Consider the following 27,362-nt stretch of genomic DNA (forward strand, 5'->3'; position numbering starts at 1 on the left):
GGTTGAGATGGAAATAGGAGACAGACTTGTTGAAAGTCTCCGGGTAAGGATAAAAGGGGCAAAAAACAAGGGTGATCTCATGCTAGGGTCTACTACAGACCACCTAACCAGGAAAAAGGGGGATGAGGCTTTTTTTTAAACAAACAAAATCATCCAAAGCACAGGACTTGGTGGTGATGGGGGACTTCAATTACTCAGACATCTGTTGGGAAAATAACAGCAGGGAACAGATTATCCAACAAGTTCTTGGAATGTATTGAAGACAATTTTTTATTTCAGAAGGTGGAGAAAGCTATTAGGGGGGAGGCTGTTCTAGATTTGATTTTGACAAATAGGGAGGAACTGGTTGAGAATTTGAAAGTGGAAGGCAGCTTGGGTGAAAGTGATCATGAACTCATCATTTCATGATTCTAAGGGATGGTACGAGGGAGAACAGAAAAATAGAGACAACGAATTTCAAGAAGGCAGACTTTAGCAAACTCAGGGAGTTGGTAGGTAAGTTCCCCTGGGAAGCAAGTCTAAGGGGAAAAACAATTGAAGACAGTTGGCAGTTTTTCAGAGACATATTATTAAGGGCACAAGAGCAAACTATCCCACTGCGTAGCAAAGATAGGAAGTATGGCAAGAGACCACCCTGGCTTAACTAGGAGATCTTCAATGATCTTAAAAAAAAAAAAAACAAAAAAAAACCACGAGTCCTACAAAAAGTGGAAACTAGGTCAAATTACAAAGGATGACTATAAACAAATAAAGTATGTAGGGACAAAATTAGGAAGGCCAAGGCACAAAATGAGATCAAACTAGCTAGACACAAAGGGTAACAAGAAAGTTTGCTTCTAATGTATTTGTAGAATGAGGAACACCAAGGACGGAGTAGGCCCATTACTCAATTGGGGGCGGGGGGAGACAATAACAGAAAATGTGGAAATGGCAGAGGTGCTTAATGACTTCTTGGTTTCAGTTTTCACCAAGAAGGTTGGTGGTGATTGGACATTTAACATGGTGAATACCAGTGAAAATGAGGTAGGATCAGAAGAGGCTAAAATAGGGAAAGAACAAGTTAAAAATTACTTTGACAAATTAGATGTCTTCAAGTCACCAGGGTCCAATGAAATGCATCCTAGAATACTCAAGGAGCTGACTGAGGAAATATCCGAGCCATTAGCAATTATCTTTGAAAAGTCATGGAAGATAGGAGAGATTCCAGAAGACTGGAAAAGGTAAAATATAGAGCCAATCTATAAAAAGGGAAATAAGGACAACCCAGGGAATTACAGACCAGTCAGCTTAACTTCTGTACCCGGAAAGATAATGAAACAAACCAACAAAACAACCAACTAGAAGATAATAAGGTGATGACAAATCCATGCTGACTGTTTTATTTAAGAACAAATTGTGTCAAACCAACCTGACAACTTTCTTTGACAGGGTAACAAGCCTTGTGGATGGGGGGGGGGGGGGAAGTGGTAGACATGGTATGTCTTGACTTTAGTAAAGCTTTTGATACTGTCTCACATGACCTTATAAACAAACTAGGGAAATACAACCTAGATGGAGCTACTATAAAGGTGGGTGCAAAACTGGTTGGAAAACCATTCCCAGAGAGTAGTTATCAGTGGTTCACAATCATGCTGGAAGGATGTAACGAGTGGGGTCCTGCAGGGATCAGTTCTGGGTCCGCTTCTATTCAATATCTTCTTCAATGATTTAGATAATGGCAGAGGGAGTACACTTAAAATTTGTGGACGATACCAAGCTAGGAGGGGTTGCAAGTGCTTTGGAGGATAGGATTAAAATTCAAAATGATCTGGACAAACTGGAGAAATGGTCTGAAGGAAATAGGATGAAATTCAATAAGGACACATGCAAAGTACTCCACTTAGGAAGAAACAATTAGTTGCACACACACAAAATGGGAAATGACTGCCTAGGAAGGAGTATTGCGGAAAGGGATCTGGGGGTCATAGTGGACCACAAGCTAAATATGAGTCAGTGTAATGCTGTTGCAAAAACAACAAAAATATCAGTCTGGGATGTATTAGCAGGAGTGTTGTAAGCAAGACACGAGAAGTAATTCTTCCCCTCTGGTTAGGCCTCAACTGGAATACTGTGTCCAGTTCTGGGTGCCACATTTCAGGAAGGATGTGGACAAATTGGAGAAAATCCAGAGAAGAGTGACAAAAATGATTAAAGGTCTAGAAAACATGACCTATGATGGAAGATTTGGAAAAAAAATGAGTTTGTTTAGTCTGGAAAAGAGAAGACGGTGGGGGGGGGGGGCGGGGAGAGACACATGATAACAGTTTTCAAATATGTAAAAGGTTGTTAAAAGGAGGAGGGAGAAAAATGGTTTTTTTTAACCTCTGTGGATAGGACAAGAAGCAATGGGCTTAAATTGCAGCAAGGGATGTTTAGGTTGGACATTAGGAAAAACTTCCTGACTGTCGGGATGGTTAAGCACTGGAATAAATTGCCTAGGTAGGTTGTGGACTCTCCATCATTGGAGATTTTTAAGAGCAGGGTAGACAAACACCTGTCAGGAATGGTCTAGATAATACTTAGTCCTGAGATGAGGCAGGGGGATGGACTAGATGACCTCTCAAGAACCCTTCCAGTCCTCTGATGCTATGTGTTTAACTTTAAATCCTTATAAAAATCCAAGCTTAGGGCTGCTTAAATCACCTTTGTGTAGGATGTATTCACACCCATTGTCAAGGGTCAAAAGTCAACAAGTATAGAGGTTAGGGAGTGCTATGGAAACCTTCTCCCACACATACTATATCTAGTTAACCTTACTTGCTCTTATTTTCTAGCAGGGAACCTGCACAGAGGTTGGGAGGGGCAGGGGGAGGAGGAAGCAATGACAATGAAATCCTTCCAAATCTAAGCCAGGACAGAAAGCAGTGTACAAGCCACTCCATAACTGTCAACACAGATCCAACCGTAGTAGTAGTCCTCTATGAGCTCTACTTAGGAGAGCTATTAAGGGGAGTTGCAATTTGCTAGTCTACTGTCCATACCTGAGCCCTCATTTCAACCTCCAAATCCCTTTCTCACACTGTTGCTCAGAGCCAATGCAGAACCTTTGCTCCATGATGTGCAGTGACTGCAACACCATACATGCTGTTCATGCTTCTGGATGAATCATCACTAGGCCACCTCAGTTACACCCAACATTAAATAGGATCCATTCAATGCACAAAACTGAGCATCAGACTTAGATGGACAACAACTAATCTTATGGATGGGGTACAAGGGCACATTAGCTTTCAAGTTTTGCCCAGATAATTGTTAATAATTGGGAATGGTTTTAGAACATTTTACTAGATGCCCAGAAAGCCACAAAGCAAGGAAGAAGACTGCACTAGTTTAAAAAACACATACACACAACCACCATACACTGGCTTAGACACAGACAAAGTGAAGACCGCTACAAGAAAAGTTAAGGACAATAAAGGTATTTTTAAATGGTACAGGTCCATTACTAGATGGAAGTAGCAGAACTTCCAATAATACAGAAGAGGCAAGAGTGTTCAAGAGACATTTTGGTTCTGCACTTGGGGAAACATGATTTAGTCATATCATGCAGTGAAATCCTTACCATTCCAATAGCGACTCAGGAGAATGTTATACAGCAGCTACTAAAAAGTTAAACATTTTATTAACTTGCATCCAAGAGTTTAAAACAAATAAATAAAATAAAATAAAATAAAATAAATAATAATAATAATTAAAAAGTTGCCATGGAGCTCTCTAGACCATTAATGTTTATTTTCAATAACTCTTGGAACATGGGTGACGTTCCAGAAGACTGCTAATGTTCTGTCAATATTTAAGAAGAATAAATGGAATGACCCAGATAATTATGGGCATACCAACTTGAAAACAATCCCAAGAAAAAAAATGGAGGGGCTGATATGGGACTATTAAGAAAGAACTAAAAAAAGGTAATATAATTAATGTCAAATCAACATGGGACTATGGAAAATAGATCCAGCCTAACTTGAGGGTTGTTTTTTTAAAAATGCGATTACAAGCTTGGTTGATAAAGGTAATAATGTTGATGTAATATACTTAATCCTCTGTAAGGTATTTGACTTGGTATTGCACAATATTTTGATGAAAATCTAGAATGATACATTTAATATGTGCCATGTTAATTTTTGTGTGTGTTAAGAACTGGCTAAGTGACGGTCTTAAAATACAATTTTAGATGGTGAATCATTCTCAAGCATGTATATTTACAGCAGGGTCCCTCAGGGATTGGTTCTTGGCCCTAGGCTATTTAACATTTTTATCAACAAACCTGGAAGAAATCAAATGATCACTGATAAAATATGAAGATGAGACAATGATTGCAGGAGTGGTAAATAACGAAGAGGACAGGACAGATTAACTGATACAGAGCAATCTGGGTTGCTTGGTCAACTGGGCATAAGCAAACAGCACTGCCAAATGTGAAAAACCTAGGAAGAATGCAGGCCACACTTAGTGAGTGGGGGACTATCCTGGGAATCAGTGACTCTGAACAAGACTTGGGGGGAGAGGGGTGTCATCGTGGTTAGGCATTTAAACATGAGCACCCAGTATGATGCTGTGGCCAAAAAGGGCCATCATAATCCTTGGATGCATAAACAAGGGAATCCCTAGTAGGAGTAGGGAGGATATTTTACTTCTGTATTTAGCACTGGTGCAACTGCTTCTGGAATATGAAGTCTAGTTTTGGCATCCACAATTCAAGGATGTTGATAAACTGGAGAGGGTTCAGAGAAGAATCATGAGAACGATTAAAGGATTAGAAAAGGATGCTTTATAGTGATAAATTGAACAGATTAAGCCCCTTGACTCCAACAAACAGAAGATGAAGAGGTGACTTGATCAGTTTGTATATATGTGGGGAACAAATATTTGATAATGGGCTCTTCAATCAAGCAAGCAGAGGCATAACACAATACAATGGGTAGAAGTTGAAGCTAGACAAATTTGGATGGGAAATAAGGCATATAAAAAAAAATTAAGAGCAAGTGGAAGTGACATACCAGCAAGAGTTTGTGATGGATTCTTTATCATTGGCAATTTTTAAATCAAGATTTAATTAACGGATATTTTTGTCTTGTTTTTTTTCCCCCCCCAAAGACCAAAATTAGTTCAGGGAAATTCTATAGTCTGAGGTACTGCATAACAAGCCAGATAATCACACCATTAGCTTATACCTGAACCAGTTAAGCACTTCAGTGCTTGACCTGTTAAGCATATTAAGCGGTATACATTTTTACCCTGCTGCTTTGCTGACTGTGATCCAGCCAATGTCATAAATGACCATTTCATACCCAACTTAAAGTTATACTATGCATGAGAGTTTGGAGAGTTACACTTGAGAATCTGGGTTCCCTCTAACAGAAGAGGAGGCAAAAACCCTAAACACCAAAAGCCTCATTTATCTTGAATAGAAACACTTCAAAAATTAACTATTTTCCTACATTTGCAAAACTCCATGGAAAAAAAAAAAAAAAAAAAAAGTCTGCCTATCCCACAGTGGACAATATCGCATAGGAATATCTTGTTCCTATTAAAATGGGAAGAGAAGGAGGCGGCAAAAACAAGGCTTAAAGTTGCAACCAGAGATCCATTTTAACTACGTAATTACAACAGATACCTCCATAAATGAAGTACATCAGTTTGACAGGGAAGGAGAAATTGTAATGAAATAGAGATACTATGGATTAAATTCAGCCCTAGCATAAGTGGGTGTAATTTTCATCAAGTCAATTGGAGCTGTCCCAGCTTATTCCATGGACGAGTTCATCCCCCACAGCCAACCATGCTAGATTACGAACTCAATGTATGCAACTAGCACACCACAATTCCAAGTGACAGCTACTAGAACTCAAATCTATGTTGCTGTCCAGAACGAGACAGTTATTGCACACAGCTCTGTGGAAAGACAAGAAAAAATGAAAGCCAAGTTGATGGGGGTGTCTAAGAAATTCTAGGTATTACAAGGATAATACCATTTAAACCTGTTTGGAAGAGTTTCTTTCACTATTTCAATTAATTTCACCCAATTAAAAAGTGTACAGCACAATTTCTTAAGACACTTTTCAGGACAAGACTAGCATGTTTACTGAGAAATCTTATGGTACAGATACTGCTCTTTTTATTTATAGTAGCTTAATACTAATCTTAAGAAGCCTGCAGTATTTTACTGTAGGATTTGTAAAACTCACTAAGGAAACCTCTCTGCTTCCTCTCGCGTGTGCTTCCATTCTATGCACTCATGCTACACTGCTTAGAGGAGGAAAAGAAAGATGAAGATAGAAGTCTGGCAGCTTTAATCTTAATTTTATTGCTTTGATAAATTTTAGACACTTGAGAATATTAATTTTTCAACGGCGTGGAAAAACATTTTCCTTAGATCATTTCCATACTGTTGACATTTTGAGGACAAGTGGTTCAATTCACAACTTTTATGATTTACATTTGCCATCCGCAGGTGGTAGCTTTTTTTAGTAGTATAACACAATGGAACAAACATATTTGATTATCAAATATAACACCCTATACAAACACTGCTGATCTCTGTAGATATTCCAAGTAGGCTGATTATATTTAAAAATCAATTTCCTATTTCGTTACTCATGTAGCATAGGGACACTGTACCTAGTACAGAATGCACTATTTACAGAAGTACAGAAACCAATGACAAGAGATTCCTCTTTCAGATTCAACACAGGAGGATTTCTCAAAGCTGCGGTAGAGAAAGTAAGCGTGCAAACTATTTTTTTTTTTTTAAAAATGTCTGACAGTACACATTCTTCACCTTTTAATTAACTCTGGCATTTTGAAACACACAGCTGTTATGACAATATTTTGATTATAAACAGTGCAAAAAAAGACTGGCCCACATTGCTAGTAAAGAAAAAAAACACTGCTACAGTACTGTATAACTCCTCAATAGATCAATATCCATATTGTGGCCCAAATCTTTTAGGCACTTGACACTTTTACTAAGCCTTTCAGAACAGGCCAAAATAGTATACGTTGTATTTGCACAATACCACTCCTTAATTGCAGCAGAGTATTTGCTATTGTTTCTGGAGCTGAAAAATACTAGCATTCAAGTCCCGTCCCCCCCATGAAAATAAAAGCAAAGTTTGTAACAGAAAACATGGACTAAAGATCCAGAGCAGAGAGATCTCATACATTAGGTAAGGGAAAAAGAGCATTCCCCCCCGTCCCCCTTTTATGGTAATTTCTGGATCATTTACTTTGCAGGACTTTGAGAACTGGCTCTGGGCTCCATAACAGCAGCAAAGACTTTACTGAAGATGTGATGGGTGCATGCAAGCATACAGCCCAGACTGGAAACATCCTGTTTGGGTTAAGGCTTGAATTCTGTTGCCACTGCATCTGCTGCCCTTCCACTGTTTTGTTGTTAGAGGGCTGCAGCCTACCAGTCTCTCTGGTAACGAGCTGTCGCAGGCATTTCAAAGGGTAGCTCTACACTTACAGCAGCGTATAGCATACAGACACTATACCCATGTTAGCTGGACGTGCAGACAAGAGTGTGTAGCTGGTGAGGCACAGCTTTGGTGAGTAAAGTACAGATATGCCAGAACCCTAGTGTATATACCCCATATGACTCGCTACATGCCCAAGCAGTGCTTTCTACATCTACACTGCTACTTTTAGCAGTGTAATGTTCTGCTGCCAGAATCCTTCCAGTGAAGGGACTTGGGCAGCAGTGAAAGACTCCAGCAGGGAGAGGCGGAAGGGAAAAGCTCCCCACTGCCTCCTCCCGCCAGAACCTCTCACTGCCACCTGTAGCTATACACTGCAGCGTGAGCACAGCCTGCCTGTCACTGCAGCATGTAGCAGTGGTGTGCAGGGTATGCGTAGAGAGGTTAGAAAAGGCCAGAGACTGCTGTCCTGCATCCTGTGAGGCAGAGGTCACACTGTCCTGTTTGCTGTGGTTCATCAGACTCGTATTTTCTGCTACAGGCTGCTATCTTGTGCTCCAGAATCTAAGGTTCCATTTCAGCCTTATTCTTGCAAGGAGAATCTCAAAAACGTGAGCGGAGCATGAACAGATGCAGACACGTCACCACTATTTCATTACTAATTTTAAGCTATAAATAGAAAAGAAACAACTCTTGCTCAAAAAAAGGGAAGTGAGGAATGAGACTGGTAGAGTGCACTACAGTAAGTACAGCAGCATAACAAATGGGACGCTGAATGAGGAAGGGCAGGAGCCTTTAGGGCTAGGTCTACACTACAGCGGACTTCCGACCTAAGATACGCAACTTCAGCTACGTGAATACCGTAGCTGAAGTTGCGTATTTTAGGTCGGCTTACCTGGCGGTGAGGACGCGGGAAAGTCGACCGCTGCCGCGCTGCCGCCGACTCCGCTACCGCCTCTTGTCGAGGTGGATTTCCGGAGTCGACGGTAGAGCCATCAGGGATCGATTTTACCGCGTCCTCACGAGGCGCGGTAAGTCGATCCCCGATAAACCGATTGCTACCCGCCGGATCGGCGGGTAGTGAAGACGTAGCCTAGGACAATGTAAGTCGTCATGATAATGTCTCTGGTGCAAGATAATTGGCAACTGTACGCAGTGTCATAGCCTTGTTGGTCCTAGGATATTGAAGAGACAAGGTGATTAAGTAAGATCTCTTATTAGACCAACCTGAGGAATAGCGATGTGTAAAATAAAACTTTTCTCCCCCCATCAGTTGGTCCAATAAAGAGATTGCCTCACCCACCTTGTCTCTCTAATTGGCAGCTGACTCCTGTGCATAGTGACTGTTGGCAAAAAAAAAAAAAAAGAGAGAGATACAAGTATAAGTGTCAGTTAAGATTAGAGAGAGGGGGACATTTCAGGAGACAAACGTCTTAAAAAGTTTAAAGTTTTAAAAATAGTTTCCAGGGAGAAACACTGAATCTCTTAGTCTCAATCTGCTGTATGTGTATAATATTATCTTAAATCTTGAAAAAAAAAAAATCAGAAAAAAAGTAAGTCATCTAGAAATCTTTTTTGTATACAGAAGGAGTGGTATTTAAATAAAAACATCCAAGAGAACTCTCCTTTCCTCACACACAGATTCTATCCTCAGAAAAGCACAAAGAGGAAAGAGACCCTTATGGAGTTATCGGAAAGACAACACAGAAGCAGAACAAGCCTCTTAGATATCAATTTTTACATGAAGAGTAGTCATTAGGTGTAAAAATGGTTGTATACGTGACATTAAGTACCACATCATGCTACTCCGTCAGCAGGTGATTTTGCCACCTCCCCCCCCCCCGCCCCCCAAGTCCAATAATGATGAAAGAGTGGTCTACTGCTGGTTTAAGAAACCAGCACATACTGCACTCTATTTTTGCATGTAGTTCATAAAACCCTTTGCCCCATGCAGACAGTACTCTACAGTTAGACTTTAGTGCCCATTGCTTGTGTTAATTTAAAATGACCAGTTTCTGAAGATTATTATTTCTCTCTACTTCATAAAAAGCTACTATTATCTGGCTGAATTATAAAAGCCAAAGCCCTTCACCACAAGATTCTTGGTATTATTTAAGATTCTATAAAATTTCATAAATAAGACTGAGTCATTCAGGAAATTTTTTCAAAGCTATAATCTTGAGATTGCAACACATTAAAATTCAGTATTGGATATTTTTTAGAATATATTTTTATTTATTTACCTTTTTGCTTCCTCTAGATGGCATAAATACTCATAAGCAATGTTCTGACGCCTCCGCTCATCCATTTCTTCTGCTGAAAGCCTTTCATCATCCACAATAGCTGTAAACAGAAAAACTATGTCAAATTACACATGATTAGAGGTGACCCTCAAAGCAATTTTACTAAAAAACAAAACAAAACTGCTGCAGCTGAGAAAATGCTCTTTATAGGACTTCACTGAGAAACATTTGCCAAATACAGAAGTACTCTTACCACACCAAGTAAAAAAAGATTAACAGTGTTAAAACCACAACATTTTAAGAACTAAGTTTTATAAAAGTATTGGGGAAATTTCCTCCAACACTCTCTTCCATGCACCACATTCAGTATCCTAACATTCACACTTTCCCCTCTGATTTTAGATTCTTCATACTATTTATCTGAGGGGGCATGCAGAGTTCAATTATTTTTTTCACCACCTTTTTTAATATGTGGAGGGAAGATAAACTCCCCAGCAACCACTTTTTCAGGCAAATACTAAGATAACAGGTAGGCCTTCTAACTGGAATTCTTCTTACTCCATTATATACAATCCCCATCACCAACTTCCCTCTTTTGTAAAAATTAAAATCCTGACCCTCAAAGGATAACTTCTCCAGTATATGTGGGTTCAGTTACCAAGATTGCACAGATAATTTCCTGCACAGTCTTCTGAAAATATAGGCCTACAGCTTCTATGGCACTAACTTGGTGAAATTGTAAGTCCTGCAATTACATTCTGCCTACTAAAAACCAAAAAACCCAAACACCACCACCCGTAACTAACAAAACTATGCCAGTCACCATGCTTATCTATTTGCATGTTATTCCTCATCACCAGCCTTTGATCTATTTGTATCTTTTGGATTGTAAGGCTGCTGGAGTGGGGACTTGCGTTTGTACAGCACCCAGCACAACATGTCTCCATTACCCTAGCATAAGTAAGTAATTCTCCCTGTGCAGTCTCCACTGGATAAAGTAACCTCCATTTTCAGTTCTAAAAACTATTGTGGGGGTAGTATTGCTATGTGCTGTCAAGAAGCTAGGTTGCACCCCAGAAATGGTTGCATTTCTGTGTGGGTAAAATTATCTCTATAGTTTGCAAGAGCACTTAGTGGATAGAAAATTCTGTATTTGTACAATTTTACTTCTCGATCAGCCATCAGTGCCGCAAGCACACTGCCAAAGCCAGAAAAATAAGAAAATTAAACCATAGTAAATAGGGCTGTCAAGCAATTAAAAAAAATGAATCATGATTAATCGTGCAATTAATCGTGCTGTTAAACAATAGAAAACCATTTATTTTGAATATTTTTGGATGTTTTCTAAATTTTCAAATATATTGATTTCAATTACAACACAGAACACAAAGTGTATAGTGCTCACTTTATATTTATTACAAATATTTGCAAAAAACAGAAGAAATAGTAGTATTTCAATTCACCCATTACAAGTACTGTAGTGCAATCTCTTTATTGTGAAAGTTGAACTTACAAATGTAGAATTATGTAAAAAAAAAATAACTACACAAAAATAAAACCGTGTCAAAGTTTAGCGCCTACAAGTCCACTCAGTCCTATTTCTTGTTCAGACAATTGCTCAGACAAATAAGTTTGTTTACATTTACGGGGGATACTGCTGCTCGCGTTTTGTTTTCCATGTCACCTGAAAGTGAGAACAGGCGTTCGCATGGCAGTTTTGTAGCCGGCGTTGCAAGGTATTTACATGCCAAATGTGCTAAACATTCATATGTCCCTTCATGCTTCAACCACCATTCCAGAGGACATGCATCCATGCTGATGGGTTCTGCTCGATAACGATCCAAAGCAGAGCGGACAGATGCATGTTCCTTTTCATTATCTGAGTCAGATGCCACCAGCAGAAGGTTGCTTCTCTTTTTTGGTGGTTCGGGTTCTGTAGTTTCCGCATCAGAGTGTTTCTCTTTTAAGACTTCCGAAAGCATGCTCCACACCTCGTCCCACTCCGATTTTGGATGGCACTTCAGATTCTTAAACCTTGGGTCGAGTTCTGTAGCTATTTTTAGAAATCTCACATTTCTTTGCATTTTGTCAAATCTGCTGTGAAAGTGTTCTTAAAATGAACATGTGCTGGATCATAATCCGAGACTGCTAGAACATGAAATATATGGCAGAATGCGGGTAAAACAGAACAGGAAACATAATTCTCCCCCAAGGAGTTCAGTCACATTTAATTAACACATTTTTTTTTAATGATCATCATCAGCATGGAAGCGGCATATGAATGTTTAGCATATCTGGCAAGTAAATACCTTGCAACGCTGGCTACAAAAGTGCCACGTGAATGCCTGTTCTCACTTTCAGGTGACATTGTAAATAAGAAGCAGGCAGCAGTATCCCCTATAAACTTAGACAAACTTGTTTGTCTTAGTAATTGGCTGAACAAGAAGTAGGACTGAGTGGACTTGTAGGTGCTAAAGTTTTACATTGTTTTATTTTTGAGTGCAGTTATGTAACAACAACAAAATCTACATTTGTAAGTTACACTTTCATGATAAAGAGATTGCACTACAGTACTTGTATGAGATAAAAGAAATATTTTTCAATTTGTTTTTTACAGTGCAAATATTTGTAAACAGAAATATAAAGTGAGCACTGTACACTTCATATTCTGTGTTGTAATAGAAATCAATACATTTGAAAACACAGAAAAACATCCAAAAATATTTAATAAATTTCAATTGGTAGTCTAATAAGAACATAAGAATGGCCGTACTGGGTCAGACCAAAGGTCCATCCAGCCCAGTATCCTGTCTACCGACAGTGACCAATGCCAGGTGCCCCAGAGGGAGTGTACCTAACAAGTAATGATCAAGTGATCTCTCTCCTGCCATCCATCTCCACCCTCTGACAAACAGAGGCTAGGGACACCATTCCTTACCCATTGTGGCTAATAGCCATTCATAGACTTAACCTCCATGAATTTATCCAGTTCTCTTTTAAACCCTGTTATGGTCCTAGCCTTCACAACCTCCTCAGGCAAGGAGTTCCACAAGTTGACTGTGCGCTGTGTGAAGAACTTCTTCCTTTTATTTGTTTTAAACCTGCTGCCCATTAATTTCATTTGGTGGCCCCTAGTTCTTATGTTATGGGAACAAGTAAATAACTTCCTTATTCACTTTCTACACCTCACTCATGATCATATCCCCCCTTAGTCTCCTCTTCACCAAGCTGAAAAGTCCTAGCCTCTTTAATCTCTCCTCATATGGGACCCGTTCCAAACACCTAATCATTTTAGTTGCCCTTCTCTGAACCTTTTCTAATGCCAGTATATCTTTTTTTTGAGATGAGGAGACCACATCTGTACACAGTATTCAAGATGTGGGCGTACCATGGATTTACATAAGGGCAATAAGATATTCTCCGTCTTATTCTCTATCCCTTTTTTAATGATTCCTAACATCCTGTTTGCTTTTTTGACTGCCGCTGCACACTGCGTGGACGTCTTCAGAGAACTATCCACGATGACTCCAAGATCTTTTTCCTGATTAGTTGCAGCTAAATTAGCCCCCCCATCATATTGTATGTATAGTTGGGGTTATTTTTCTCAATGTGCATTACTTTACATTTATCAGCATTAAATTTAATTTGCCATTTTGTTTCCCAATCACTTAGTTTTGTGAGATCTTTTTGAAGTTCTTCACAGTTTGCTTTGGTCTTAACTATCTTGAGCAGTTTAGTATCATCTGTAAACTTTGCCACCTCACTGTTTATCCCTTTCTCCAGATCATTTATGAATAAGTTGAATAGGATTGTTCCTAGGACTGACCCTTGGGGAACACCACTAATTACCCCTCTCCACTCTGAAAATTTACCATTTATTCCTACCCTTTGTTCCTGGTCTTTTAACCAGTTCTCAATCCATGAAAGGATCTTCCCTCTTATCCCATGACAACTTAATTTACGTAAGAGCCTTTGGTGAGGGACCTTGTCAAAGGCTTTCTGGAAATCTAAGTACACTATGTCCACTGGATTCCCCTCGTCCACATGTTTGTTGACCCCTTCAAAGAACTCTAATAGATTAGTAAGACATGATTTCCCTTTACAGAAACCATGTTGACTTTTGCCCAACAATCTGTGTGTCTGACAATTTTATTCTTTACGATTGTTTCAACTAATTTGCCTGGTACCTACGTTAGACTTACCGGTCTAACTGCCAGGATCACCTCTAGAGCCTTTTTTAAATATTGGTGTTACATTAGCGATCTTCCAGTCACTGGGTACAGAAGCTGATTTAAAGGACAGGTTACAAACCATAGTTAGTAGTCTATGTTTAACAGTGTGATTAATGTTAACAACTCAAAAATTAATCGTGATTAATCACGTGAGTTAACTGCAATTAATCAACAGCCTTAATAGTAAATAAATTTCACATCATCCCAATTCTATGATATGCCATTTACAACTGTTAAAATAAACAAACAGGCTAGCTCCTCCAAATGAAAGATATATGTGGGACAGATGCTTCTGCGCCCACAATTGATAGCAACATGCACTATACAGCAGCACTTCCCTGATGAATCATAAAACTCTTAAAGAACATCCTTACTAAGCACATGTGCAGTTAAAACAAATTGAAGTCCCTTGCCTAAAATTCTGACCTAGAGTTGCTACTCTGTATGATACATTCACCTATATTGCACTGAAACTTCAAGCTTAGCAGTTTCAGTCACCTCTGTGCATCTATCCTTCTCTGCATTTCTCCTATTCTTGCAACTTTTAAGATAGCACCTTTAGCCACCACTAAAAGTTTCATCCATTGATAAATCAAATTCATGCTTTATTCTGACTTTTTTTCAGTCCATTAATTCCAACAAGCATGACACGCTAATTTACAGACTGCAAAAAAAACTCAAGTCAAGTTTTCCCCTGCAATAAGCCATCAAATCTAAAAAAATATTATGTAGTCTGTTGCTAAACCTAATGGTATGGAATATTATAAGTATGTTTATACTGTTTTAGGATTCCTTCCATTTGTCAATATAAATAGTTCGTGCTCTCTCTATACCGAGACATTTTCTATTGTCTGATGTCTATTGAGCTGAAGAAAGGGACTGTTCGTTTGAAGCACCGACAGTTCCATCAGAGCATGACTAAGAGAAAACTAGATGTTTGAGAGAGTTATTAGCACAAAGCAAGTTGCTTGTTAAAGTTACTCACCATGAGCCAGTCAGTGCGATATCATTATCCCAAACTAACTGTGGATGACACAGTATTGATTCTCTAGTTCAGGTTGGTAAGTCTCCATTATAAGCCTGATATTTTCTCCAGGCACAAACCAGCTACTACAGCATCCAAAAAGGAGCATCTATAATGTCTGTTATAATACAAATCCCTAAAGTGGAAGGAATTTAAGTGAGCTGGTGGAGTTGTCTTTATGAGCTACTGAAGTCACAAAGAATGGACAAGTTCCATAGGGTGTGGATATTTAACAAGTGCCAAATCCTCATTTTAGGGCTCCAGGAAGCTTGTTGGCTCCACTGAGAAGACACCCAAGTTTATAATTTATGCAATTCTTAAATGTATCAGGGACTTTTGAGGTTTAAAGGTGGTTGTGACAAAAACGGCAATTTCCTGACATCTCCTTAGGAGTCCTTATTGAATTAAGTTAAAATATCTTTGGGATCCATTGTATTAAATGAATGGTTTATCTATTATTGTGGGCTGGAACTGTATGTACCCTCGGGGGGGCGGGGGAGGGAGAAAAGAGAAAGATGTGAGATCTGGGGGTTTACAGGACTATAGCGAACAATGTGCCAGATAAAAATTGCTTTTTGGAATAAAAAGCGTTAAGTGGGTTTTCCTGGGGAACGTTTAGGAGAAGATGAATGCAAATTCCCCAAATCCAGTAATGCAAAAAACCCAGCCTTTTGAAGCTATACCTTGAGGAGAGGATCTTTGTTTGCTCATCACCTGCTACCAAAGGCCAAGATCAAAGGCTGGAGCTGTATAAAAAAAGTGAACTGCTCAGCCTGGGTTTGTTTCTGAATCTGAGACCGTTATGAACTTGTAATCCCAAGAAAAATCCAGTGGTGGGTTTTGAAGGACTGAAGCCTACCATAGGCCAAGGTTGGGTTCCGGTGATCTCTGGTAAGCTTTAGAATGCATGTAGATTTTATTCTTTAATACATTTTCTGTACAGCGAGAATAAATGTACTTGCTTGTAAGAACTGTGTGGTAACTTACACTGCAGGCCAATATGCTGTTCATAGCCTTTGGAGGGAAAGCAAAGCACATACGGTTGCCTGTCTGGCTTACTGGGCATATCACGGTGTAGGCAGGGAACCATACAGCTTGGGAAACCCCTGGTCAGGAGAGAGAAAGATGTGGGTCTCCGCCTAATAGAGGTGACGGCTGAAGAGCCAGGAACCTAGAGTGGGTGACCTTAAGGGTCCATAGAGCTGGAATACAGGTACAGTTGCCTTGAACTATGAGAGCGGTAACATCTACATTCATTATGTATCAATCTCAAGTCAGTGAAATTCAAAGTTTGAGACAAATAGCATTGTTTCATGAAAGTTACAATCATCACTAGAGAGGCTGATACAAATGCATACTTTTTGAAATAAACTTCAGGGTGCTAGGAGCTTTACACACTTTTGGCAAAGCAGCTAGCATTCCAAGAAGAACCCAGGAGAGGTTACATTCTCCAGTGTTTCATATTAGAACCTCTGCTTAGATCTCGCAAGTTATAAACAGGCACCAGAAGGGCCAGCGCCCACGTAGGGCATGAAAGTTATGCTGACTGCTAGTCCCATCCATAACATAGTTCCCAAACCTACTTTATAAATGAAGTGAGCCTAGGAATTAAGCAGGTACACTAGGTCCTTAGATTGGTATTTCCCCAACCCCAGACTACACTTCAACAGCGCTGCTACTTCCCTATTCTATTAAACAATGGACCACCTCTCCCCCCTCTGCAGTCAGAGACAAAGGAGCACAGTTAATTGTCCTCCAGAAACAGAAGAACAGAAAGCAACCCACCTGATACATATTTACAAGCCATCACTGTTTGTCTTAAGATAAATTCCAAAGCATGCTTCTGTGCCTCTGCCCTCCATTACTGTATTTATCCTCACACACCCATGAGATAGGGAAAAAGCTATACCCACTTTACAAGTGAGGAACTGAGGCAGATACCTTGGGTAAGTCACTTAATGGGTCACAGGTGGCCTGTGGCAGAGTAGGAAACTGAACTTACTGGGCATATCATGTCCCAGGCTAATGCCCTAACCACCAGGCCATCCTTCCTCACTTTACAAGTGCAGATTTCAGTTTTAAAGAAAAAGAATCACTTTAGCTGTAGGGTTTCAAGCGTCCATAAGGTCAACCTTCAATCACATCTAGCATGAACTTTTCAAAGATGCTCCAGTTCCACAAGTCAGAAGTTTGTCCCACCATCTATTTGGGAAGTATGGTACACTTTTACCATATATCTGTCACAGCCTCCAACGCAGTGTGGAAAAGTCAAAACCCCACTATGAAGACTATTGGGATGGGACAGTAACCCAGAGAGACTGGTCACCTATCCTGCAGTAACTGCTTTACATGTTTTTGTCCAGGTGGATCCCACATATGGTGCACACGATATTAGAAACTTTTGACCAGCAGTGTCAGATGGTGCCACACCAGCACCCTGCATGTCCTCATGGTCCCCCGCCACCTCATGGCACACAGGCAGTCTGCTCTGCCTTCTTCACTTCCCTCAATAATTCAGAATGCCAGCACAGATCAATGCCAAAGGAGCAGGGATGGAGAGCAAGCTGTGCAATCCACACACATTGTAAGGCAAGTAATCAATCCCTCCGTTTATGTCCAATTTGATCCCACTTATGGTGACTACTTAGCAATTCCTAGATTAACAGGAGGAGGGATCTGAGGAGTCCTAGCTACAACTAGCTAAATAAGGTAGAGGCAGGAGATGAGCCTCAAGTAGCTGCCCTGCAGAGATCATCAATATAGGAATATCTCAGACATACCAAAGTAGTTGCCTGGGCTCTAGTCAAGAGGGCCCTAATGCCGGAGGGAAGGGACACGTGCTAGTTAGTAACAGATTATGATGCACCAGGGTGATCCATTCGAAAAGTCTCTGGGAAGATGTGGCCTGACTTTCCACAGTCTTTCCCAATGCCACAAATGAATGGGGTGCCTTAATGAATGCTTTTGTCCTATTCAAAGAGGAACGGGCTCTGGAAACATCTGAAGTATGGACAAACCAAGCTCCAGAGTCTGAGTATGGTTTGAGGAAGCGAATAGGAGGTTCATTGATTGGTTTAAATCAGATACCACCTTGGTGAGAAATTTGGGATGGGATCTGCCCACCATATTTGATCACAGAAGTTTCTATTTCTTTTTGAAATTTAAGATTGGAATTCATTTGGTTCTTAACAGTCTGCCCTGAGATTAGTGCTAATACTCTTGAGCCATTGCAGGACAGCAGGACAACAGGGAAAGTAATTCTGAGAGATTCACAGGTTACAAGGCCAGAAGGGACCATTGTGATCATCTAGTCCAACCTCCTCTATGACACAGGGCATAAAGCTTCCTCAAGATATTTCTTAGAGCAGATCTTTTAGAAAAACATCCAATCTTGATTTTAATTTTTAAATGTAGAATCTATTACAAGTCCTTGGTAAATTATTCCAATGGTCAGTTAGTCTCACTATTAAAAGTTTGTCTTATTTCCAGTCTGAATTTGCTTAGCTTCAACTTCCAGCCCTTGGATTGTGGTATACCTTTCTCTAATAGACTGAAGAGTCCATTATTACATACGTGTTCCCTGTGGAGGCACATATAGACTAATCAAGTCACCCCTTAACCTTCTCTTTGGTAAGATAAGCAGATTGAGCTTTTTGAGCCTAACACTGTAAAACAGGTTTTCTAATCCTTTAATCTTTCTCGTGGCTCTTCTCCGAGTCCTCTCCAATGTATCAACATCCTTCTTGAATTGTGGGCACGAGAACTGCACACAGTATTCTGGCAACTGTCGCACCAGTGCAAAATGCAGAGGTAAAATAACCTTTCTACTCCTACTAGAGCTGCATAAACAGGGGGACCGAAGGATTGCATTAGCCCTTTTAGCCACAGCGTCACACTGGGAGCTCATGTTCACTGAGTATCCACCATGACACCCAAATGTTTTTCAGAGTCATCGCCCCCCACCCCCCACCATCATGTAAGTATGGCCTACGTTCTTTGTTCCTAGATGCCAACATTTACATTTAGCCATATTAAACACATTGTATGATTACACCCTGTTTACCAAGCAACCCAAATCACTCCATCAGAGACCTCACTTGCCCTCTTATTTACCATTTCCCCCAATTTTGGGGTCATCTGCAAATTCTCAGTGATTTTATTTTTCTTCCAGGTCAGTGATAAGTGTTCAATAGCATACGGCCCCTGCAGGACCCCACTAAAAATACACCTATTCAATGATTCCCCATTTACAATTGCCTTTTGACTTACCAGTTAGCCAGCTTTTAATCCATTGTGTGTGTGTCACGTTCGTTTTATATCTGTCTAGCTTTTTAATCAAAATGTTACGTAATACCAAGTCAAATGCCTTACAGAAGTACAAGTAGATTAGATCAACACTACATCCTTTACAAACCAAACTTGTAGTCTCATTTAAAATATATATCAAGTTAGTTTGACAGGATCTATTTTCCATAAAAATGTTGATTTACATTAATTACATTATCCTCATTTAATTCTTTATTAATTGAGTCCTGTATCTGCTGCTATCTTGCCCAGTATTTATGAGAGACTGACAGGCCTATAAGCCAGGTCAACCCATTTGCCCTTTTTACATACTGGCACAACATTAGCTTTCTTCCAGTCTTCTGGAACTTCATCAGTGTCCCAAGTGTCCCAGTATCAACATTAATAGTCCAGTGAGCTCCTTGGTCAGCTATTTTAGAACTCTTGGATGCAAGTTATCCAGACCTGCTGATTTAAAAATGTCTGTCTAACTTTAGTAGCTGCTGCTGCTGCTGAACTGCCTCCTGAGATTCTAGCTGAACAGTGACGAAGAACTCAAAGGGGGTTCCACAAGGCCCATAAGAACTGCATTAACATCCCAAGATTCTTCCAAATGGGAGAACAGGCATGAACCAGTCCTTTTAGTAGTTTTAAAATAATGGGATGAGAGACTGCTGTATACCTTTGATCGAGAAAGTGGCAAGCTGAAATGGTAGCTAAATGGAACCGAATAAAGCTGAAGACCTGGAGGATGTAATTCACAATCTGGGAACCACGGGCTTGTCAAGATCTTGTGAAGCCCAGATGGAAAAATCTCTTCCACTTTGATCTGCAAACTGATCTTGTAGAGAGGGTTTCCTGTTCTGTATTGGGATCTCTGATTTCTGTGGCACAATCCAGGCCTGCTTTATTCAGCCAGACAACCTTCAAGAAATCAGGTAGAGAGAGGTAAGGTCTGGGTAGAAAATAGGTCCTTAACTCCAAGGGTAAGTCTGGCGGACAGAGGAGAGATCAGCTGTTCTGTGGACAGAGTGAGTAGGTCTGTGAGCCAATACTCTGTCACCCTTTACTGGGTTACACAAGTACCACTGTGGTTGCATCCTGCCTGACCTTCCTTATGGACCTAGGGTTTCAGGGGGATGAGAGGAAAAAGCAGCGAGATCTTCAGATCAGGAATGATTAAAGCATCTGGGCTAATATCTACTCTAGAGCAGAAGAGGGGGCCTTTGCTTGTCTTGGTGGCAAATAGATCTGCTACAGGTCCTCTCCAACCCCCACCCCATCTGTGGAAGAAAGGCTTGAGAAAGAGTCCTTCAGCAACCACCTGTGCTTGGCTGAGTACTGCCTGCAGAGATAACCCGTCATATTGTATTTTCCTCATAGGTGAAGGGCCATGGGAGTTGTCCTGTAATTACAAGAGTTGCACTGCTTGGGGAATCCCTAGGAAGGAGGAGGATGGATGCCTGGAGGAGGATCTCAGCTCGATTCTAGGGAGAGACTGGGTGAGCAAAGGGGAGCAGCAGCAAATCTGTTCTAGAGTTGGTGCTGCCCTCAATGATAGAATACTATCAGTACTGAGGGTTTAATTCCTTTCTGGAACCAGGGAGATTGGCCTTGGTACTGGTGGCCCAGGTTCCAGTGCCAGGGACTCGGTGCTGGGAAGTCAAGGACAGGTCTGCCTGTACAGGTAGGTCTGGTACTGTGGATGCTGATGCCAGGGAGGAGTCTGCCAGTAATGGGTTCAGTTCCACTCACAGCCAGGTGAGGTACAGATTTGGCCCTGCTAACCTGTCCAGGTCCATCAGGCCTCTGGACTCCGTGTTCAGAGGGTCTACGACTCAATTTCTTTGCTCTCCTCAGAAAAAAAGTTCTGTATGTAGACGCCTCCCTCACAGCACTGGAGCAGCAAGCGGGGGGGAGGGGGGGAAAAGGAGGAAAGACGGGAGGGAGGAGAAGAGAGGAGAAATTGCTGGAAGGAGCATCCCTTTTTGGAGTTGAAGGAACCACTGTCCAAGTCAGATGCTTCCCTCACGGGCTGTTCCAGTAGGTAGTTTTAGCAGAGTATCTCTCTGGAGCAGTAAGTTCAGGTGGAGAAAGGCTGACATACAAAGCATAGGCCCAGAATGTGTGTGTTTGTTTTGAGACAGACAGACAAAATGAAAACAAAAAAAAAGAAACCAGCTGTTTCCATCAATTTAAGGAACATGCCCACATCACAATGGACACAGCTTGAAGCCAGAGTGGTTAAGTTTAGCAATTAGGCACTTTGCAGTAGTCAGGACTACCAAGCAGTAGTCAGAAGAAAGGATATTTAAAGACATATGGGGCTGCCAACAGGGCAGAAATTTCTCATGGAGCTCATCTAATCTAAACATTCACAAATTGGTTTGATGAAAGGGCCCTTTGAGGTGGCAGGCAGGCACCCTACAGCTCCTTCTCACTGCCATGGAATGGTAAGGGGGAACGGACAGGTTCGGGGCAGCTCTGCCCATTATGCCATCAGGTGGGGGCATGAGCCTAAACATCCTCACTGGTCAAAGGTTCCAATCTCGCATGCATGAGGTATACAGATGCACCATATGTGGAAGCTACACAGACTAAGTTCCCTTAAAATATGGTTTTGTGAGCAAGTCAGTTTTAGCTGCCAGGTTGTGGGTTTTGTTAGGATTCTAAAAGATATCCCAAAATGCTATGAATAGAACTGTACAAACACTACTTGTAAATGAAGAGAGTTCTAAAGAGTGTTGACAGGGCCGATGCTACCATTAAGGCAAACTAGGTGGTTGCCTAGGGCGCCAAGATTTGGGGGCGCCAAAAAGCGGTGCCCCCAATTTTTTTTTTTTTTTAAATATAAACACAGCGTTCCTGGGCTGGGCCGCCGGTGGCACGCTGACACATGCGGCTCAGACTCCCTCTCCCAGTGCAGCGGCCGCTCCACTTCTCCCGCCTCCCAGGCTTGTGGCGCCAATCAGCTGATTGTCACCACAAGCCTGGGAGGGGAGGAGAATTAGAGTGGGGGTGGCATGCTCGGGGAGAAGACAGAGCAGAGGTGAGCTGGGGTGGGGAGCGGCCGCACGGCTCCTGGGAGGAGGGAGCTGCCGCGGGTGGGGGGGGGGGGGGTCGCCTCAGGGCAGAGAGCTGTCTAGGGTGCGAAACTTCCTTGCACCGGCCCTGAGTGTTGACAAGTAAGTTTAAATTAAAAAAAAAATTGGAGTGTCCTATAGATTATACCATAACGTTACTCACTCCATCAATTACATATTATATAGTTACATATACTAACTTTATGGTGAAGCAGTTGGAGACAATGGAATTTGTAAGAAGACAGTAAAATGTGCAGAAAGTAACAAAACATGAAATGAACTAGAAGTGGCATTAAAATTTGAAAGTTTAAAATCCTATACTTAAATTTAAACAAGCTAATATGCTAAATTACTTGTTGCATCACATATGTCAGAACAAAAGCCTACCTAAATCCACCATATGCTTGATCTTCTATTAAGAAACAATTACACCCTCTAATTTTGATTTTATTTTTATTCTTTTGTTATATTAACCTCTATAGGCCTTCTCCTGCAGTCTGTAAGAGAAACTCCCTGTGAAGTCAAAGCGAGTTTCATTTAAGGACCAAAGAATTAGGCCCTAAATTAGTAACAAAAGCCAGTTACAATCTAATATATATTTCTTATGACCTAAATTCTCCCCTGCAAGTGGGCATTCGTGAATTGTAACAAAGTTTAGCCTCATGTCTCAGCTGAAACAGAAAGACTCCGGACTACCCTTGTCTGTTTTCTGGAAGGGAAAAAAAAAAAAAAAAAAAAAAAACCACTCTGGCCATGGCACCTGTGATAGCAACTACAAGAGCACTAGTACAGACAAGATGGTACACGGAGAGTTTAAAGCCACTAGTTAATTTAAGAGACGCTCACTGCAAAGATCTGCACTCCAAACACTGGCAGTTGCCTGCAGCTTTGTCTGCATTAGCACTCTGACCATCACTACAACACATACAACTGAACTAATAGAACACTCATCAGAACCATAGAGTAGAGAGCCTAAAATGTGGTTGAGAGTTCAAGTCTGAGTCTAACCTGGACAAAAACAGTATCATTTAACCCTAGAAGAAGATGCAGAAACAATATTGATGGTCACAAAATTGCAGTAAGATTAGGTAGAATAACGAGACCCTGTCCGAAAAAAGATTTTCAGGGGTTTGTAAAAAACAGAAATCTGCAGCCAAAGTAGTACTTGATTTAAACTCTTCTTTAGAGCACAGTTACATAGTAAGAATCACAAACTATATGGAAGATTATGATCAATCCTCTGGATTAACACTAGTATAACATCAGAATCTGACCCAGAAAGACGACTCCATGCATACACCTGCTATAAAATATCAGATTATCTAAACATTAAGTTCATTAGTTCACATAAAAGTCATTTTCCCCATGTTGTGGTCCTCCTGTCAAGACAAAAGTCAATTTTCATTTGATATTAGAAATTTACTTGACTGAATTTATATTAAGAGCCTTTTAAAATAGCTGTCCCAACCCCACTATATAGCATGGGGGACAGAGGGAAGTTAACAGTACAGGAAACATACCTGATGATAAACAGGAACTTAGTAACAAAGTATTTGAAGTATTGGTTTTTACTCTGAAAAGTGATTCTAAAAAACAAAAAAAAAAGCCACCACCAACTTGGTATTCCTTATCAAAATGTGTTCATCTTAAATTGATTTTATATTTTTAGTTTATTTAAGTCATGTAAGTACCAGACCTGTAAACTCAGCCTAGGCCCAGAGTTAAGCCAATTCTTTCCTTTTCACATATCACCACCGAGATTCTTCAAGTCAAGTGATATTGCACGCGGGTAACTGACAGTATTACTGGATGTGCAGAATCTTTATTATTGGTAGTAATGTGCAATAAGCTGCCCAGTGCCCAGGTTGACTTTGTGGGGATAGCAGTGAAGAAAAGACGACGACTTTTTACTTGAAAGCAGAGTAAATTTGATATAGAAGCAGTGACTTTCAAAACACAGAACCCCATGGTCCCATTTTTGTAGTTATTTTCAGTGTAATTAAACCTAAATTTCTACAGTGAGAAATAACTAGAGGACTGCATGAAAAATAAAGTCAAGTTTATTTTGTGTGTTTCAGTTTTATGGGACTATTTAAGAAGGTACAGTGTCAAGTCATCTGGTATAAAACAAAATTCAAAATACAGCCTGCATACAATTTAAAAACGTTTATGCTTTAAAACCTACTGCAGCACATACAGTAATGAAAGTCTTCTTACAATCCTGATGTGTGCACAGGCACATGATTACAAGAACTGAGCCTCTGCCTGCTGGAAGCAGCTTATACTGAATTTCAGGTCTTGAACTCTTCTGGCAGCTACTTGGTTGTGTTGAGAGCTGGGTAGGACAAAGAAAGGGAAGAGAGCAAGTGACCATTTGGCAGAGCACCTTCCCTCGCAGCTCCTTCTGTTGAAGATTTTTGTCTGGCATACTGAGGAGAGGGTGGAGGAGGAAGAGAAGAGGTTTGTAGGGAACTTACACCTTAATACGTATGAATCTGGATCCAGGTGGTGTGTTTGGGAAGGAGGGGAACGCTAAGCTGTAATGCTAGTACTTCAGTGGGAAAGTGAAAACTTGGCAGCTAGGGATTTGGGGAGGAGGGGGACAGGGGGAAGGGCACAGACAGTATGGGCAAGGTGTTATTGGCCATCCAACATCTTGACAGATGAAAGGAGATGTGACAAAGTCAGTCAGTGATGCATCGCAATGGAATGGGGGGGGGGGGGAAAAAGAGCCTGATACACGAGCAGCAAACCTTCCCACAGTGGCTATAGGTGCACTCGCCAGATGGAGGTTGAAACATACTCTGCTTCCTGGCTTGACTGCAGGCCTCAGCCTGGGCTCTCTGATGGCGCTCCATGGTGACTCCCCCAGCATTAACCCAGCTTCTCCAAACTGAGTGATTGTGGACAGGATTCTCCCAGTTGACAGTGGGAATGCTGAATTTCTTGAGAGATTGCTTGACCCTTGTCACTGTATTGGAGCTTCGGCCTTCCTCTGCATTGAGGGCGGTTCTTAAGTGGCCATAGAGCACAGCCTTCTGCAGATGATCTTGAGGCATGAGCTCAATGTGTCCCAAACAGCGAAGCCTGTTAACATCAGGGAGGGATAGCTTAGTGGTTTGAGCATTGGCCTGCTAAACCCAGGGTTGTGAGTTCCTTGAGGGGGCCACCTAGGGATCTGGGGCAAAATCAGTACTTGGTCCTGCTAGTGAAGGCAGGGGGCTGGACTCAATGACTTTTCAGGGTCCTTTCCAGTTCTATGAGATAGGTATATCTCCATCCAGCATAGACTGTAGACTGGTTATCTCAAGGATCTCGTTATTGGTGATCCATTGGTCCCAAGTAATTCCAAAGATTTTTCTAAGACAGCAGAAATGGAAACTGTTCAATCTCTGATCCTTCTTGGAAAACATAACCCAGCTCTCACGATCATAAAGGAAGGTACTAAAGACATAAACCTGATAGATAGAAACCTGTGTGTTCAGGGTTAGCAACTTGTTATTCCAAAAACATGAGGCAAGTTTGCAGATTCTAGCATCACATTCCCTATCAAAGTTAAGTGAGCTGCTAAGAATTGAACCAAAATAGTAAAAAGGATCCACATTATCCAGAGCTTCATTATTGACATAGATTTTAGGTGGAATGTTGGTACCTTGTGATGTAACAACTGTTTTCTTGATAGTGATTGCCATGCCAAATTTGGTACATGCATCAGATAATTCATCAGGTGAATTAGAGACAAATGCAGCAGTATGTGGGAAAAGCAGATCCTTTATAGCAAGCTGGGTGACATGCCTTCTGCTCTGGAATCATCTGATGTTAAACAAGCTGCTATCCAGCCTCGATTCAATTAGTACACCAGATTAGCTTCTTCTCAAGTACGCCTTTAGAAATGATCAAAGCCGGTGGGTGCGAAGATGCAGCGTTGCTTCATACCAGTATCAATACGAACCTCGGGTGATGTTTCATTTTCATACTGGATCCACTGCTTGTGGAACTCCTTGACTAGGGAGAGAACCTTTTGTGGACAAAAAGGAGTCCGGTGGCACCTTTTGTGGACAGCCAATTCTCAACAGGATCTTACAGATGCCATTCCTGCTAACCGTGTTGAAGGTATTTTGTAGGTCAATGAATTCTACATAGAGAGGTGCCTGTTTATGACATTTTTCTTGCAACAAGAGCAAGGTGTTATCAACATAACTAATATGGGGAATAAACAGGAAAATCTGGGCGTATTAGTACTAAGCTAAATTATGACTTAATTGGCACTGAGATGGTGGGATAAATCTCAGACTGGAATATTTGTATAGAGGGGTATAGCTTGTTCAAGAAGAACAGGGAGGGGGGAAAAGGAAAGAGATGTTGCACTATGTACATCAAGAATTATATATACACCAGACCAGACCCAGACCAGTGGGGTACAGGAGTCTGGTAGAGGGCAAATATACTGGTCACTGGACGAGTAGTTTTCTGTTCCCTGAGTGACCAGAGCAGGGGCTGCACTAGAGTAATCAGGAAGCTGCTAGAATCAATTAAGGCAGGCTAATCAGGGCACCTGGGTTTTAAAAGGAGCTCACTTCAGTTTGTAGTGCGAGTGTGAGGAGCTGGGAGCAAGAGACGCAAGGAGCTGAGAGTGAGAGGGTGTGCTGCTGGAGTACTGAGGAGCACAAGCATTATCAGACACCAGGAGGAAGGTCCTGTGGTGAGAATAAGGAAGGTGTTTGGAGGAGGCCATGGGGAAGTAGCCCAGGGAGTTGTAGCTGTCATGCAGCTGTTACAGGAGGCACTATAGACAGCTGCAGTCCACAGGGCCCTGGGCTGGAACCCCGGAGTAGAGGGCGGGCCCGGGTTCCCCCAAACCTCCCAATTGACCTGGACCGTGGGTTTTTCCAGACGGGAAACCCACATGGTGAATCTCTGAGGCAAGAAAATCCACCAATAAGCGCAGGACCCACCAAGGTAGAGGAGGAACTTTGTCACACACACACACACACACACACACACACACACACACACACACACACACACACACACAC

At 41.2% G+C, this 27,362-nt stretch overlaps 1 protein-coding gene across 2 annotated transcripts in view; it reads right to left on the minus strand.

The window, feature by feature from the left end:
* IQGAP2 (IQ motif containing GTPase activating protein 2) overlaps positions 1 to 27,362 on the minus strand; it is a 230,985-nt gene that overhangs the window by 165,561 nt on the left and 38,062 nt on the right. For both annotated transcript variants that reach the window (XM_024194115.2, XM_024194113.2), the window contains exon 2: positions 9,704 to 9,803. In XM_024194115.2, coding sequence (XP_024049883.1) covers positions 9,704 to 9,803 — 100 coding nt within the window. The remainder of the gene's footprint in view (positions 1 to 9,703; positions 9,804 to 27,362) is intronic.

Source organism: Terrapene carolina, unplaced genomic scaffold, assembly GCF_002925995.2.
Source record: "Terrapene carolina triunguis isolate 2854851 unplaced genomic scaffold, T_m_triunguis-2.0 Scaffold69, whole genome shotgun sequence".
NCBI lineage: Eukaryota > Metazoa > Chordata > Testudines > Emydidae > Terrapene > Terrapene triunguis.